This window comes from Synchiropus splendidus, chromosome 12 (assembly GCF_027744825.2).
Source record: "Synchiropus splendidus isolate RoL2022-P1 chromosome 12, RoL_Sspl_1.0, whole genome shotgun sequence".
NCBI lineage: Eukaryota > Metazoa > Chordata > Actinopteri > Syngnathiformes > Callionymidae > Synchiropus > Synchiropus splendidus.
Genome location: NC_071345.1, coordinates 21,110,366 through 21,127,372, shown reverse-complemented (window position 1 = coordinate 21,127,372; position 17,007 = coordinate 21,110,366). Strand labels below are relative to the sequence as shown.

At 39.1% G+C, this 17,007-nt stretch overlaps 1 protein-coding gene across 2 annotated transcripts in view; it reads right to left on the bottom strand.

The window, feature by feature from the left end:
- Positions 1-977: 977 nt before the first annotated feature.
- The window catches only part of ascc3 (activating signal cointegrator 1 complex subunit 3), an 82,074-nt gene continuing 66,044 nt past the window's right edge, over positions 978-17,007 (bottom strand). The window contains exons 30-38 of one of the 2 annotated variants that reach the window (XM_053880156.1): positions 16,649-16,774; positions 13,701-13,812; positions 13,500-13,631; positions 12,222-12,446; positions 9,140-9,291; positions 4,997-5,138; positions 4,468-4,674; positions 4,206-4,381; positions 978-3,105 (exon numbers count right to left, since the gene is read on the bottom strand). In XM_053880156.1, coding sequence (XP_053736131.1) covers positions 2,955-3,105; positions 4,206-4,381; positions 4,468-4,674; positions 4,997-5,138; positions 9,140-9,291; positions 12,222-12,446; positions 13,500-13,631; positions 13,701-13,812; positions 16,649-16,774 — 1,423 coding nt within the window. In that variant the 3' untranslated portion in view covers positions 978-2,954. The remainder of the gene's footprint in view (positions 3,106-4,205; positions 4,382-4,467; positions 4,675-4,996; positions 5,139-9,139; positions 9,292-12,221; positions 12,447-13,499; positions 13,632-13,700; positions 13,813-16,648; positions 16,775-17,007) is intronic. The other variant, XM_053880155.1, reaches the window with a different exon arrangement.

Genomic DNA, 17,007 nt, shown 5'->3' with positions numbered 1-17,007 from the left:
AGCGGGAACACTTGCGTTTGAAAGTTGACCACTCGATCCGCACTCTCCAACAGACTCATCCACCGTGGAGTGGCCTCGCGCACACGCCCACTCCCGGATCACTTCTCTTCATTGGGCAGGGACCAACAGCGCTTGCGCCGCTGTTCGCCAGACACAGATTCCGTCTATCGATGAACGCCGACAGATTGGAAAATATTCACCACTGGCCTCAAGTCAAGTGTTTCTCAGCAGCGAGCTAAACAGGGAAAACAAGCGACTCGGAAATCGCACATTCTAAATATTTGTACCTCGAACAATCCTGGAAGGAACATATTCCACCGTTTTTGTGCCTTTGTCTTCAAGATCAACGTTAAAGCATAACTGATACAGAAATGACGTCGGTAAATTCAAATAAAGAAGCTATTTACATTCTTCTCGCCCATAATAGTTTGGCGACATTATTGACCACTTTGCAGAGGTACGACTTAACCTGCGGATCACTGGTGAATTTTGAGGAACCGTGAGTGACGCGATCTTCTTATTCATCTTTCACCGACTGGGGGAAAACACGCAAGTGTGAGAAGTGTGTGTGTGTGTGCGTGCGCTCAGAACAGACATTTTATTTATGACGATTCACAGATTGTCAATATGTTTCACAACGAATAATCAAAATTGAACATACTTTTTCATACAAGTCAATTTTCGGATTTGAATCTTAAAGAGGCCACGGAATTAAATTGGACTGAGAACTTGACACGCTCGACTCCAGCCGACGGGCGACGTGCGGCGCCACAAGTTCAAATCACAGCTGCAGTCACGGAGAGTCAACAGGAGAGAAGGCTTTCGCTGCTGGCGCGGGACTGGTCCACTCGCTCGTTCTACAGGACGACCGAATCGCCAGGACCTCGATATAGAGTGATTATAAACACCAATACATACTTGCAAAAATAGTTTGAAAAATAACCAATTTTAATACAATACTCAATTCCAAAGACATCAGTGAAAAGTCAGAACTTTTACAATCTAACTTTCCGATGAGCTAAACATTCTCTTGACGATTATAAAACGTTATATGAGTTAGTCTAAATATTGCACATATAATCTCATCACATGTAATTACAGAGTAAGTAAAATAATAGTATATTAAATACTTAAATAATTATATATAAATAATTAAAATGGGAATTGAAATTCCCCAGAAATATTTAAATCAAGATCATGATGAAGAACATGGTAGAGCTTCTTAAGGCGACAACTTTAAGACTTCGACGTCTTTTCTGGTGACTTCCTGAATCAAGTATCAAGTATTCCCCATGTCGTGAAATACAGGAATATAGGCAACAACTGTGATATGTTTGTTGTTTTTTCCCCCACCTGTTCTTTTTTGTGTTAAATAATTAAATGTGAGTCATTTTTCTCACTTTCTATTTCAGTTATCAGAGAGAACTGCAGGGCGTTCTCTCCAAGAACTTCTGACAGAATCACCCATGCAAAAATACCATGTCACCATGTTGGCACCCAGCGATGATGCACTGCCTACCCCAACTTTTTTTAGTGCAGCGAGTATCGGAAAGAGGTACTCTAACTGTGCTGACAGTGTTCGATTTGCTGCCAAGGTGGAAGAAAACATCCCAGAGGAAGTTTTTAAGTGCTTACATAAAAGATCAAATGTAATTAACACAACAAAATTTGGTGAACATGCATGTATCTAAAATTCTTTGGTGGCTGTTATACCATCCCATATTCATACAAACCAAACAAATCAATATGTTAATGAGTGAATTTTTTTATAATGAAACAACATTGTAAATAAACCTTCGGACAATAAAGGACCGTATTCATTAAGTCATGTATCGTTCCTTCAGATTTTTGACAACAAACAATTCACAATACAAAGTACCCAGCAACAAAAGAAACATACCCACTCTTATGGTTGTAGATGGAAACATGGTTGGTGGTTCAAAGAGCTAGGGAGACAGTGATGACACCCTGGCATCCACACCTTCTGCTGCATTCTGACCCGAAGGCAGCATATCCCATCACCATCAGCTTTTCATCAAGCTACATTTCACGTCATAGGACATCAAAGCTTCATCCCTGAATTTAGCGATCAGTTCAACCAAAAACGTCTGGGATCAGAAAATGCAAGAGAAAGAGACAGAAACTAATCTTCCCACCTAACTAGTAGGTAGGAAGGAGGCCCAGTTGGCAACTAACACAGGCTGCCAGCCAGGGGAAAGGGGCCATTATTAGCCAAATATGGGCATAACTGATACAAAAAAGTGAATCAGAAGCTGATGTCACATGTCTATTTTCTGATCACTATGATCAATAAACTAAGCTAAAATTAATGCCCTGTTCAAGTCCATGCTAAGGAACCGTTAAAAGGGAAATCCACACCACATAGAATAAACAATTTCAAGCATTCATTTATTGTGTTTGTAATAAATGACTAGAACTCACCGTAAATAGAAACTCAAACTCTCGTTTTTTACAAGCTTGCTGAAAAAACATGAAACCAGTAAAATGTTTGGCTGTTTTAAACAGAAATGGCAAACTTTTCAAAAGACTGTTTAATATGGGGAAAGCCTCCTTTTGCATCAATGCTTAGACTGGCGTTAACATAACTAAAGCATAGAAGCCCTGGTCATGTATAATGGAAACCCTCTTCAACTCTATCAAGCACAGTGTGTTAGGCAGTGCAGGAAATGAAAAAAATCCTGCAAGTCTGCACCTCCATAAATCTTTTCTGCAAAGGCAAGAAACTGACCAGTAGGAGTCCCTCAGTTGGCATAGAAATACAAACCCTTCTTACGAGACCCACTTGGTAAGGACAACTTCTGTTGCAATTTTGAAAAATGTTACTCAACTACCTGCAGATACAAACCCGTGTGCAAGTTCAAGAAGAAAGCACAGAAAATCTTGGAAAAAAAAAAATCCATGTAACAACTGCACATAGGTAAATGGTGAAAGGATCAGTGTCTTGATGAGTGGAGCTCAGCCGAGTCAGTCACCTCAGTATTGACCTGAGCGGTGATGCTGGCAGGCGTTACATTTAAGTGAAGATCGTACTGCTGGTCCAGACCCAAGTAGCTGTCACTCATCAGGTACAGAGTATAGATGTACCTGAAAGAAAAAAACCTTGGTTAGGAGACAGTTTCCTACGTGATAATGTTGAACAAATTTGTTTGTAAAAGAAAACCAGGGGCCTCATGAACGAAGGGTGCATATGCATGCACAGTGAGAAGTGCGTGGAAAATGTGCATAGCTCCACGGCAACTTCAAAGCTGCCCTACAAAGTTTCTACAGGTGTTGGGCCAACAGGTGACACTTGGAGCTGATCCCAGGATGTGCAGAGATACACGAACATTGGTTTACTATTATTCAAGAGCTTAACGTTTGTATTTCAAATCGAGATGGCTGTGTTCCACAACACTGTGTTTGTGTTCCCAAAAGTGAAATAGTACAGCAGCGCATCCAAAACCACAACAAACAACACTGATGAGCTGTGTAACACACAACCTGTACAGTACCAACATCAAAACATGCAAGTCACGACGGCAAATGTCTTCATTTGATCAATATGAAAATATGGAAAATGCCTTAACACAATTAACCCACATTGTGAGGTGCTTCAACATGGAACCAGTCAAAGTACCACTATGGTTGGAACAGGTCAACAGGCTGGCAAGACGGAATTGCGGCATTAAAAACTAATAATAATTTAAGGTATCGGATGGTGCTCCGTCTATTGTAGCTTAACTGAACGCAGAGCCAGATAAGGCACCTGGAAAGATCATCATGCTTCAGCATGTCATTTAGTGTTGAACTATTTAATGGATTTGAGCGTCGGCCGTTCCAGGTCTGTACATAAGTCCCTTGGCCTTCACATACACTATATATGACAGGGAATGTGTTCATGATTCCAGACAAACTGAAAAACATTGTTTTGCTACATAGCATTAATTAATTGACATTAATCAGCCTTAACATTATGACCATCAGACAAGTAATTTTAGATTCCTAAAACTTCCAGGTCTAGCGATTACAGTGTCCAGAGTGTTTGTGTTTAAATCGATCATAATAAACCTTCAGTTGACACTGATGCAGAACATTAGGGTCACTAACAGTCTTCAGGGGCTTACTAGTTCAGGTTAGCAGCAAAACCTGCAGGTCACATTTTGTTAAAATGATCACTTGTGGTTAAAAAATAAAATAAATCATACTTTCCAGGTCGCTGTGGTGTATAGAAAGAAACAGGCAAAATGGTGTGGTTTCGCACAAATCCCACTCGCTTGACTGCCAGTAGCTCTCTGCGGTCCACTTCACCAAGGATCAGGAACCAGCCTTCGTCCTTTACTTTGGGGAACCGGGGAGCCTGTGCCTTACTGTCCTGCTTCCTCTGAAATGAGACAAACAGAAGAAAAATTGTCAAAAGTACTCATGAAACGTTGTGTGTGTGTGTGTGCAAAGAGTTCATCAACAGACCCTTTGCTGGCCTTGATGGACACGTGTCAAGGACACCTGCAGGACATACTCCTGGTCCGCATGAAGGTCCAGCCAGCTGCTGTCCTCTCTCATGCCGAGACCAGCTTCAGGCACCAGGCGCTGAGTCTGCTCCAGCTGATCCTCCCACCAGCCCTTCACACTCATCTGCACCTCAATCACTGGAAGGTGACTCAGGAAGGACCAGGCCTAGTCAGCGAAAGCAGCAGGGTCAAAACACACACAGTAGACACTAGTTATAATAATATATACTCGCAATATAATGGTGGTTTTAAAGGGGTGCTGATGGCTTGCCATTCGGGGGGGAAACGGGGGGTAAAGTCAAATCATGTGTAAATTCTGCCTACAGTTTCAGACAACTCTGAAACTGAAGGTTTAAAAAATATATTCAAAAAGGCACACTAAAATCAATGAATATTTAATGTGCATGTTTATATCAAGCTTAAGGAAACAGCTGGGCTTACAGAAGATGACAGAGATGTCAGAAGATGACAACAGATTGTGATTTTACCTGGCTGATATGACTTGAGGAAAACACTGTTCCGGTGATGGATGCAAAGATGTTTTCTTTACCATTGCAAGCAGCAATGAGCTCAGGAAGTCCCTCAATTGGCTTGTTGCCACCTTCGATATGTTTCATCCCTGTCCATTTCCTGAGGAAAGATCAAACAGGAAAATGAATTAATTTTCTCTCTTTTTTATTTTTATTGTCTTTTTATCAAATAAAGGCACAGAATACCACTTTGTGATAAACACTTCTAGTACGGTTCCCAGGCTCTTGGATTTTGCATATAGCTTACACTTGAAGGGTTTGCATCCATAGACCATGAGTGTGGCTATCGCCATCAACATTGCCATGTCGTTTTTTGTTTTTAACGTTTTCACGACAGAGCAAGAGAGTGTACATTTTCAAATAAATAACTGAATTAATAACAGGTTTGCTTTACATCTTCCTTCAGCTTCTCATAGGTTAGACATATTCGGTCCATTTTGACCATATCATATTTCTCTTTCTATTCTGAGAGCATACGCCATGAGGTAGATATTATAAATAACATCCAGGCATTCTTCTGTCCCGCACTGCCTCCACAATGAATCACCAGTTTCAAGGTGCCTTTTTTGGATCGGTGAAACAAAAAAACTCAAGAACAAGAATTCTACTATGACCGACAGATTCTCTCCCAGATTGGCTTTGCCAGCAACATGCCTCTTCTTCCATCCATCTCTTTTATGGAGGGAATATATTCTGTGCTTTCTTGTTTTGATTGTTGTATCCCTTCGTACAATTTGGAGATAACTTTACATCTTCTTTGGCTTTGAGTAGCAAAATACTTAGCAAAAAAAAAATCCAGTTTTACATTTTGTTTGAATCTTCAAATTTTGGTTAAAATTATTTCTGACTTGTAAATATGTATAAAGGTCATCTTTTTTCTAGATGATGCTTTATCTGAGAGTTCTCAAAACTCTAAAAACTCTTCTGTAATCCTTTTGTAAGAATGAGTGACATGTGGTTAAGCCCTTTTAACTCCAAATTTTACATCTTCCATCATTTTTGTTCGGTGCAAAAATCTGTATCGTAGGTACACCACCTCAAAATCCTCTGACAATCTCACAATTGACATGTCCTGATCAATTGCTGCCATGAGTTGAGTGATTCCTTCTATACATTTTCATCTGTAATCGTGAGTAAATATTATAACATAACATCTTCAATGAGAGCATCTGTCAGAGTCCCTTTCACACCAGCAGTGTATGACTGAGAGAAAAGACAAATTAACGGACGCATTTGAGCTGCATTGAAATAGTTTTTGAGGCAGGGCAGGCCAAGTCGCCCTTTTCTTTGCTCAAATGCATCGTCTTATATTTCACTCGGGCCTTTTCCCCCCTCCCATACCAATCTTGATATTAGTCTCTCCCACTCTATGAATTGTTTTGGTGGAATTTTGACAGGGAGACACTGAAAAAGATAACAATAATAATATTCGTGGAAGAACATTCAACCTGATCCTGAGTCTATTCTTGAGTGTAGACTTAAATAAGGTAAGATTCCCCATCTTTGCACATCTGATTTAATTCTTATATTCAATGGTCCATGATTAATGTCAAAAAGTTCTGAAAAATCTCCTCTCAACACCTCTCAATAATTAATGAAATCTGCATTCCATTTCCAGTCATAGTCAGAGGGCCCTAATTTAGTGTCAATGCTTGGGTTTTTATCAATATTAATTTTGAACCCTGATAATATACCATATTCTTTTAGCATGTTCATTACTTTTGTCTGAGTAGGCTGTGTTATGGTCATTAGTAAATCGTCTGCAAATAAATAAAACACTTACAAGTCGGAAATTCCCACACCCCATGTTGTCATTTCCTTCCTTAGGAATAACAGAGATGAATGCATCTCTACATGAGGAAGGTATGCTTTTCTTTTCTAAAACCCTGTTACACATTCTTAAAGTGTTGGAATTAATCCATCCTGCATTATTTTGTACCACTCTGAGGTAAATCCATCTGTTCCTAGCGATTTCCCTCCTTTCAGTCTCCCAATCGCTGATCGAAGTACCCCCTGCAATGTTGGATATCAATTTCTCATTCTGTTCATTGGTGACCTTTGGTAGTTGTACCTGTGATAAGAAGGCATCAATCTGATGGTCACTATCTGTTTGAGGTTGAGAATACAGCTTTTCACAATATTTTAGGAAATATTGAATTTTTTTGGTTAGTTTTTACTATGTTAGTTGTGGGGTTTCTGATTTAATATGTAGTCGTGTCAGCTTGTAGTTTTCTTAACTTGTACGACAGTAATTTCAATGATTTTCCACCAGCCTAATAATAATGTTGCTTTGTGAATATTACATTTTTTTGTATTTCAAGTAAATTAACTTCATCGATTTCATTTTTAAGTTTAAATACTTTTAAAATGGTGTCCTCCTTTAAAGATTGTGAATGTGAATTCTGTTTGATTTTTGTCAATTTGTCTTCCATTTCAGTACATTTTTGTTGTTACATCTTCTTTTCATTTGAGGAAATTGCTATTATTTTGCCCCTTATCTCAGCCTTGAGTGAATCCATTAATATGGGTGGAGACACCTCCTGATTATCATTAAGTTCCAAATAGGTTTCCACATCTGCTCTTAGTTTATCATTGATAACTGGGTTATATAAAATGTTTGTGTTTAATAGCCATTATGTAGATCTACTTGTTTCACCTAAGTGGACTGACACACAGACCTGTCCATGATCTGAAATGCCGCTGGGGCCTATATCAAAGTATTCTACTTTTTCAATGTGAGAATAGACATTGTGAGCTGCTGAGTAATGTGTGTTTGACAACTTGTTGGATTCATCCCTCTGAGCGCATCCACTATCCCCACTTCCTGCATGACATCGTTTTGTTGATATTTTTGGAGTATGGTTTGCCGTCTCCACCACCTAGCAAAGTCCCTTGGCTCTTTGTGGTCATTATTTCAAACGTGCGTTTGCACAAGGACCAATCACTTTCAGGAGGCACATACACGTTAAGAAAGTTCACATAATTATGTTGAATTTTACCTGTGATCGTAATGAATCTACTAATCTACAAATTCTGATATAAGTTGATAACCCACCACACCAGAGAATTGCCACTCCTTTCCTTCTCCCTGAACTGCACTCTTAATTGGATTGAGTACCCCATTTGTATTAAAGAAAGACACCTTCAGAAATGTATTAGCCATTAGCATTAACCCCTGAAAACCGTTTGTCCAACATAATCTGCTCCCCACTCCTTGCAGAAACCCATAATAAGTAAACCAACGACAACAGGCAAACAAACAAACTTGACTCCCAAGGGAGGGGTCTCAAAACCTAACCCTGATGAGTCACATAAGGTGACTGGAAGGGGAAGCCCCCTTTCCTGTATCTGGAGGGAGGGGCCCTCACCTGCAAATGGAACATGACCAAAACAACCTCCCCGAAAGAACCATTATCTTACTATTTAACGTTCTCTGATCATCCTTTTAGTGTCAGTATAATTAAATCTGTGCCACAATTTCCATCACTTTGCAGGCCGTGGACAATCAGTTGTTGGACAGAGCTGGTGAAGATCTTCTAAAGGCCCAGAGTCCTGTCCTGGTCTAGTGTAATCCTAGTAGCTCGACTCCTGCCTCCTTTAGACCACGTCAGTCGCTGCAGCTGCTCCACAGGCGTCGCCGGACGTCTGATACGTTCAACGCTGTCTTCTGTCACTTCTTCAACAGAACCACAGATTTCAGTTCCTTCTTTGTATCTCACACGCAGACGAGCCAGAAAGACGGTTTGAAACAGAACTTGATTTTCCTTCTAAACCTTGTGAGTCTCTGCAAACTCACGCCGTTTTTTAAGAATGGTGAGAAGGTACTCATGATCTACATTTACAGTATATGGCTTGATTTCGAGATGAATCCCTTTCAATGCCATGAATCGTGGAGTATCGTCTCTTTTGATGTGAAGCACAGAAACTTGACAACGATAGGTTAAGCCAGCGGACGTGGTCTTGCTCAATTTTTAAGTCAGGCATGTCTTCTGCTAAATCGAGACCCTCTCAGAGCAATGTCCTTTATCTATGTATTTATTGTCCATGTGGACATTAAACTTAGATGGATGACAATCCAGACATGCAGGAAGAGAGTTTTACCTAAACAGATGGAGGTCCTGCTGCTCCACATGTGGGAGTGTCAACAACGAGGAGTCATGCAGCCAACGGCCCTGAACAATCATCTGCACCAGATTGCAGATATTAAGGGCAGAGACCAGCCAGCCCTCATTGGCTACGACGTCCAACATGGCCTGAGATGAAACAGAAGGCAGTAGTAAATTTAAGAAGTCAGGACTGCAGCAAACATTTAGTTCAAAGATTCAGGATCACAAAGTTTTTGAATTTCAAATGCAGCAAATTTGTTTATTAATGATTATCCGTATTTGCAACTCCCTGGTGAAAAATGGATGCAAAATTCTACAAACAGGCAGACTTGTCTCAATTGCAAATAAAAAAGAAGCCTGAAAATTTGTAGCCATTTCTCAAATAGGAAAGGAGTTTAATAATATTATTATTTAACAATATAATTAATAATCTAAAATGTGCCATTGAAGTTACAGGATGCAGAAATAAAGAAGGTGGGGGGATTTTAAGTACTTAGGCTCAACTGTCTAGGGCAATAGAGTGTGAGAAAGAGGTGAAGAGGTAGGTGCAGGCAGGAATAATTGGAGAAAAGTGTCAGGTGTGATGTGTGACACAAGGGTGTCGGCTAGGATGAAAGGTAAAGTATACAAAGCGGTGATCTCGGCATCTTTTGCAAAGCTACTAAAGTAGTGACAAATTTAGCGATTTTTGTTGTTGATATTTTGACAGTCAGAAATTGGTGAATACCACACTGATTCACCTTTGTGCAGTAAATGGGTTGGACGTGTGCAAAGTTATTATGCAAATTACGTGATGAAGTCATGAGGGACTTCTAGGGCCACCAACATCGACTTCCCTCACTGAGGAGTTGGCAACACTGTATGAGACACACACTGTCAGCAGCATCGGAGGGCACAAGGATAGAATAGCAAAACCTGAAAATGACCTTAAATCTGTATTAATTTGTATCTGTATTTTGTCACCATTACCACAAGAAAGTGGATTTATTTCAGTGACTTGATTGTATGTTGCGTTTTATGGGTGGCAGTCAATCACCTTACTCTTGTTTAATAACCACAGCCAGATACTGTATGTGGCCAGCAGCACACAGGAAGAAACAGAAATGAATGTCCATAAACCCTAAAGCTGCTGAACATGACTAAACTCAAATCGCTAAGCAAGCCATGTTCCAAACATCACTGAAAGTGCCATAGAAATTCCTTCATCATTTTAGTTATTTGGTTTTCAAATGAAAATATGAACATAGCCCTTGCACTGTATATTAATTTCTGATGAAATGTATACCCCTCCACTTTCCGCATCAACATGACACAAATATATTGATTTGTGTTTAGATTTTTGTTAAAAAAAATGCAGACACTGCAATGAGATTTTCTTTTTTGTCTGAGACGTCACATAAGGAGAGAACAAGCAGCCATATATAGTCACCATCATGTTGTCATGATGAAAAGAAGAGTGCTAAACAAACTATTTTTGTCAACGTTTGCGAAAACAACCCTGTTGACATCTCAAGTTCATGAAACGCTTTAATCAAGTCGTGAATCGAAAAAAGAAAGATTAATTCTCTACACTCATCTGGGATGAATTCGGAGTTTACGGAATGTTTGTTTTCCTTTTCTTTTTAAGATCTTGGGTTCATGACATGCATTTATCAAACTATACCTAAGTAATTGCCAATGTTGTGCCAAAAAGTGAACGCTACTAAAAAGTAATGACGATCCAGGATGACCGTTTTTCTTCATTGCGTTCCGCCTCAACACACAAAAAACATTGCAGTGACACTTGTGAATTGAAATGAGATAAAACAAAAGGTCAGAGAGGAACTATCATTCTACATTTTTAATTTCTCTCAAGCTTTTCATTAGTGTTCCCTCACCATATTGTGTTTCTCTTTCAAAGACTAGACTAGCATGCCATCAGATTTCGTTGACAAAAAACTATGTTGAAAGTAGCAATGGATGTCTGAAGTCTAAAATGTTCACTTTTAAGTCAACACAAACTAGAAAACTCTAAAAAGAAAATGGACATGACAAAAAGTGATCTGTTCAACATAGCAAACAAACACCAAACCGGGAAAAAAAAGTCTGTCGTGGTCCCACCAATTGGTGGCATTATTTTGAAATTAAATGCGAACAATTTAACAGTCAGAAATGTTCCACCAACAAAAAGGTTATTCCCTTCAAAATAGTTGTTTAAAATATAACCAAACCCGACAAATATTTCACTTCCAGACACTCAGCAAGGAAAATCACAAACATATGTTAATGTGTTGAGACACTCATAGTAAGCTGAGGCCAAGAGCTCACAGGGTTTTAATATTCTCCAAAGTTTAAATACCCAAAAAAAGAAAAGGACATGTTTAACAGTTAAATTATATACACACGTACTTTGATGTGCCATCAATACTACTAGGTATCTAAACTTTACAAGTTAACAGAGAGCTGCTAAGGCAGCCAGACATGTAGAAACATAGTGGCATGTCTGGCAGTAGCACTCACTACTGAATGCAGCATTATTGATGAGACATCAGAAAGCTGCATCATAAATCAGCTGAAATCTTTAATACTTTTATTTTTTGGAGTCTGTAATTCCACAGGGAACTCGCTTCAAAGGTGAATGCTTCACTCATTCCTTTACTTCATAGAAAGACGTCTGGTGGTCATTGCAGTTGAACCTTGACTAATCACTTTTAGATGGTTGATTTTGAGCGCAACATGAACTGAGATTCTGTCAGATCATTTTAGCATTTCTTAAATTAGAGAACATTGCTTCAGCATTCGTTGATATCGATTGATATTGATTCCTAAAATGTAAACCTTTTTGTACGACTTGATGAATGCGATTTCATGATTATACCTCATGTGAATTGCCTTACTTAGTTGGATCTATTTAATAAATACTTTCTTGAGAGCTACATTGCCTACATTCAGCCAGAGGCAGGACAGCCTCAATTAAGATTCAGTATTGACATCAATATTACCATGAATATGAAGTAGCATACTATTGATAGAGAAATAATAAGTCTGATTTGTTAATTTCTCAACAATTCAGGGTGTCTGACTCGGGGGAACCTCACCTGGCAGATTCTGATGGCATTGTCCAGGACGGTCTTCGTGTCCGTGCCATAATCACTGCATGGTAGTGGGGCGTGGCTGAAGTGGGCTTGGAGTAGCAAATGGGTCTTCGTGTGGGCGCTGTCATATGAATTTGGATTGACCTGCAGGGGGAGTTGTTGAGCAAGCTGGCTGTTCAGCTGGTCCTCATTGTGTCTGACAGGAAGCTCAGCGTATTCCTCAGAGTCCTTAAAGTCAGAGTTAAAGGAGTTAATGAAGAATATTTGAATGAGTAACACCTATAGTTCTAACCTGCAAAAAAGACAAGAGACACAAGCAACCCCAACCCCATTGTTGTCTTCTTCAGAACTGGACTGATCCTTATCCTTACATAATGATAATAATGTATCATATATGATATTATTATGATATGAGAAATCGTTATACTGTTACTCGCCATCACTTTCAATTTTGTATTACAAATATATAAATGCATTCACAAGCAATGATGTCAGAAATGATTTTAACCAAATGAAACCATTTTGGACTTCTACTACTAACGTATGAAAACCTTCATTGCTTGTTATTGTTTATTATGTCAGGCATACATTTCAGAAAACATATCAGACAGCATCCCTGGCTGTCGTTCTAGAACGCTCAAAGAAGACCAGTTTTTGGAGTGATCGCCAAAAGATGAATTGTCGATCACACTGAGTGCATGACATAATAGTTGAAGAAAAGCAGCACCTTCAACGTTGTTCGTCATGTTAGCTTGTCAATAAAGCAATTTGTAAATACCGTTCTGAAATGAGCTGTACAAATAAAGTTGGATTATCTGGGTCACTCTGTCTTCTTTCAGATTCTTCAGCCTATCGCTGTTTCCAGGTTTTGCTCACTTGCTAATATTGCTGTTGTTGAACAATACATTAGATTATATACCCTTTATTTGTCCCAGAGTGGGGAAATTGAACAGAGACAATGTTTATGGAATTCCCTCAAAATGTACTGTATATGGTGTTGCTTTGCCACCTGTGATGACATAAATCACGATTTTGCCACACAGATAAATATTCAATTTCAATACACATTGCTGCTTTAACATAAAATTATGTGAATCTGAGATGGAATTCAAGGCAGCTTGTGAGTAAATCAGAACTGAAAGCTTTAGATTACAGCGCAAATTAATTATCAACTTAATAACAACAACAGAGACCAGTTTAAAAAGACAGATTTCAACCAAATAAAATCATTTAGAGCCTCTTCTAAAAACAAAAGAAATCCTTCATTGCTTTGAAACTCACAGTCAGAATGGATAAGAGGTCGCTGACGGAAAGTTCAGCTCTCAGTTGCTCTTTAAACATGCGAACGGTCTGGTGCTTCAAGTAGTAGTAAGACGCAATGCGGCCATTGGTCTGAGGCTCAATGCTGTGGTCCTGCAACAACAACAATAAAAAAACTGAAACCCTTTAAAATATTTAAGTTAAATTTGAATCAGCATATACCTCATTAATGTCAATGCAGTATGAGCATTCCAAGTCTCTCAAGCTTCTTTCCACAAGGTTGGAGAGGTATTTGTTTATAGACTCATGGCTGATGTCTTCCAAGCTGTAATAGCTGCAGAAAAAAAAAATAATAATGAGTAAGAGGTAGGTTTTCAACACTTCTTCCACAGTTGCATGTTGGTTTGGGGTATGTTGTCATAAAGTTTGACTCTGGGAAGTACCCTTGGTTGATATATTGGTGAACAACAACATAGAGAACACATAGAAGTATGTGATCAGTGGTAACGTCATTGAAAGCATAACTGGGCCTTTAAATGTAGGTTGGCACGAACAGAACACCCAGCTGCCATCTCTTCTCTGATACTGAAGCTTAGAGTTTACCTGCCTAAACTAATGAATGATTTCATACTTCACATTATTTGGATTTCAAGTGTTCTTAATCTTAAGCTACTTAAGAGTGAGGACTAGCTATACAAATTGGGTCTAACAAAGGAAAAACAAAACAAAAAACTAAATTCTCACTGTGGGTTACAGATATCAATGCTGCGTGAACCTGCGTTTTCGTGGTTGACTAAGTGATCGCTTGCAGACTGCGACCTCTTCATGACCTGTATGTCTCCAGGACCCAGAAACGTGCAGGTCGGATCAGAGCCGACCTTTCTCACCCTGGTCATGTTATTTTATTTTATTATTGTTATGTTCTTGTTCATTATTGCACGTCCAAAACACTTTCCTAGTTGGTGGGATCCTCACTGACCTTGGCAATAAAGCTGATTCTGATTCCTCTACTCGGCAGAATTATTCTGTGGATCCCCACCCTAACAACTTCGAAAAACTTCAGATTTGTATCCTTGTTTCGAGCAGTCTCTCATTGCCTTGGTTCTTTCCCCAGCCTCTCACCCTAAACCTAAGCATCCAAAACAAATGGCTAAACTTAACCAGGACTTACAACCAAACTGAACCTAATTATAATGGCCTATTAATTTTGACGTTTTAACCCACAAAACCTCATGACGACCAGCCAAAATGTCCTCACAAGATCAGAGTTCTTGTCAAAGATTGGTCCATACAAGAATGAAAAATTAATGCAAACATGCAGAGAGACACTTAGACCATTTGTTTTATTGAAAAAGCCATACCAAAATGCCTAATGGTCCAAGTGTCCAGAATAATGCATTGCAGCCAAATTCTAAACAGAAAGTTTGTTTTTATGAAATAAATACAAAATATATCCAAGCATGTTAGGGAGGACAGACAGCAGGGAAAAAAATCAAGATAATTACTTCCAGATTAAAGTCTTTCCACCAGAAAATATTAAAAGAAAAAAAATGCTGGAAATGCCTGAAAAAAATTGTTTCCATGCTCCATCTAAGTAAAAGTTACCACATGAGGGTCCACAGGGGTGTAATCAGCGATAATTTGCCAGCTAATATTAGTGCTTCTTGTGTAAAGGCCAAGAATAGGGGGAAGCAGAGCACACAAACATTATCTAAAACTTGAAGAGAAGATGCTAAAATGTGGTGCCTAAGAAACAATTGATCATCAGCACGCCTCATTTGTGGCTTTTCTGGCCAATCTGGCCATTGTAAGAATTTAGGTAAAAGGTCATGCTCGTATTTCTCAGTATAATATATAAGCTCCTTGTACTGTTAACAAGTTTACATACAGGGTTTCCTCTTTTATCAAAACGGATATGTTCCGAGACCACATGAAGCGCCGTAATGGAAAGAAGTAGTAGGACCACGATGTAACCCCGGATTAGTGTACGGTTGCATAGATCATCAAATAAAATCAGACTCTCTGTGTCATTATTGGTTATGTTCTTGAATTAAATACATTGAAATGCAGCAGTAGCAGCTGGGGCGGGTCCATAATCATCAGATCAAAGACATTCAAAGTCTGCATTCTAATCGGGGCAGATGCACAATAGGATCTAATTAAATCAACAGTGTTTTGTATTAAAAGTACAATTAAAACTACTGTCATGACCTTTAGCACGCTCGGCTTTGGTGGGTTCCATACAGTGCTGTGCTGCAGCCCAAGTAGTAATGTTCTGGTTGCTCTTTCACAGTAAAATGTGAATAACATCCACACATAAGTTTATTATGAGATTTCTTTTATTATGATATTTATGGGATATGTGAAGTCCAACTGCAGAAAGATATAACACTATTTTTATTGTATGTTTCTATGATGATGATGATCTTGAATTTCCCGACTGTGGGACTAATAAACGTTATCTAATGTAGGCAGATAACATCTGCACAGGGATTCAGGCAGGATATTTTTTAAAACCATGATATACCTCTCCAACCCACCCTCAATGTAGCGGAAACTCTATCACACAAACAATGCTATAGCCCATATGTGAATTGTGCATACAGTATCAGAAAATGAGGGTGTAGCTAAAGGAGTCAAGTCATATATTCAGAGCTATGAGCTCCTTCTCTGTAGCGAAGCTCAGTAGAGGGCTTGGCATGTACAGTATTTATAGAACTGAAGTAACAATCAGATAACTAATTCACCACATGCATGATTCTTTTTTAAACTTGCATTTATGGAAGAAGTACCAGACGGATCCAGACAGATGTCAGGGAAACATGTGTTGACAGACCATTGGCGTTTACTCTACACTGTTTTCAGTCCATGGTCTGTTTTAACCTCTTTGTTCAGAAGAGGCTTCGGTGCAGCAGTTTTAGGAATAACGTATGTGACAGATGCACCACTGGTGGTGTTCTCTGTAGTTTGTAGCTCAAAGGGTGCAAGAAGAGAGATAATGTTAACTATTAAGACTCACTGCTGTGACAAGACTGTTGCTGGGAACTTGTGATCAATGCAGTATGTCAAAAACAGAAAACGCACCTTTCAGCCATTTTGGCTGCTCATTTTTGAAATAACAATAAAAAGTAATAATAAGAAAAGAGAAATGTCATGTTTGCATTTCTCACCTGGGATTCATCACAAGTCGTCTGAAGAAATAAGTCCAGGTGATGTAATCCATGGCGTCCTGCTTGGAGGCAATTGTGCCTGCAGCAATCTCAGCATTCAGATGGTCCGACAGCACAGTGAGGAGGCTGTAGAAAACAAGTAATGACAGTGCAGTTCATTGTTGAAGTACACCGCAAATAGGTATTTGCTACAACAAGAAGCTGTACATCAAAAGCAAAGGAACAAATTACCCTGTATTATCTGTAAGTTTCATTTATTTTTTTTCTTAAATATTGAGTGATCATGTGCAAGGTCCAACGACTGTTACTTCCATGAATGAGGTCTGACCTCGGGATTGATTTTGAGGTGCATGTAAACA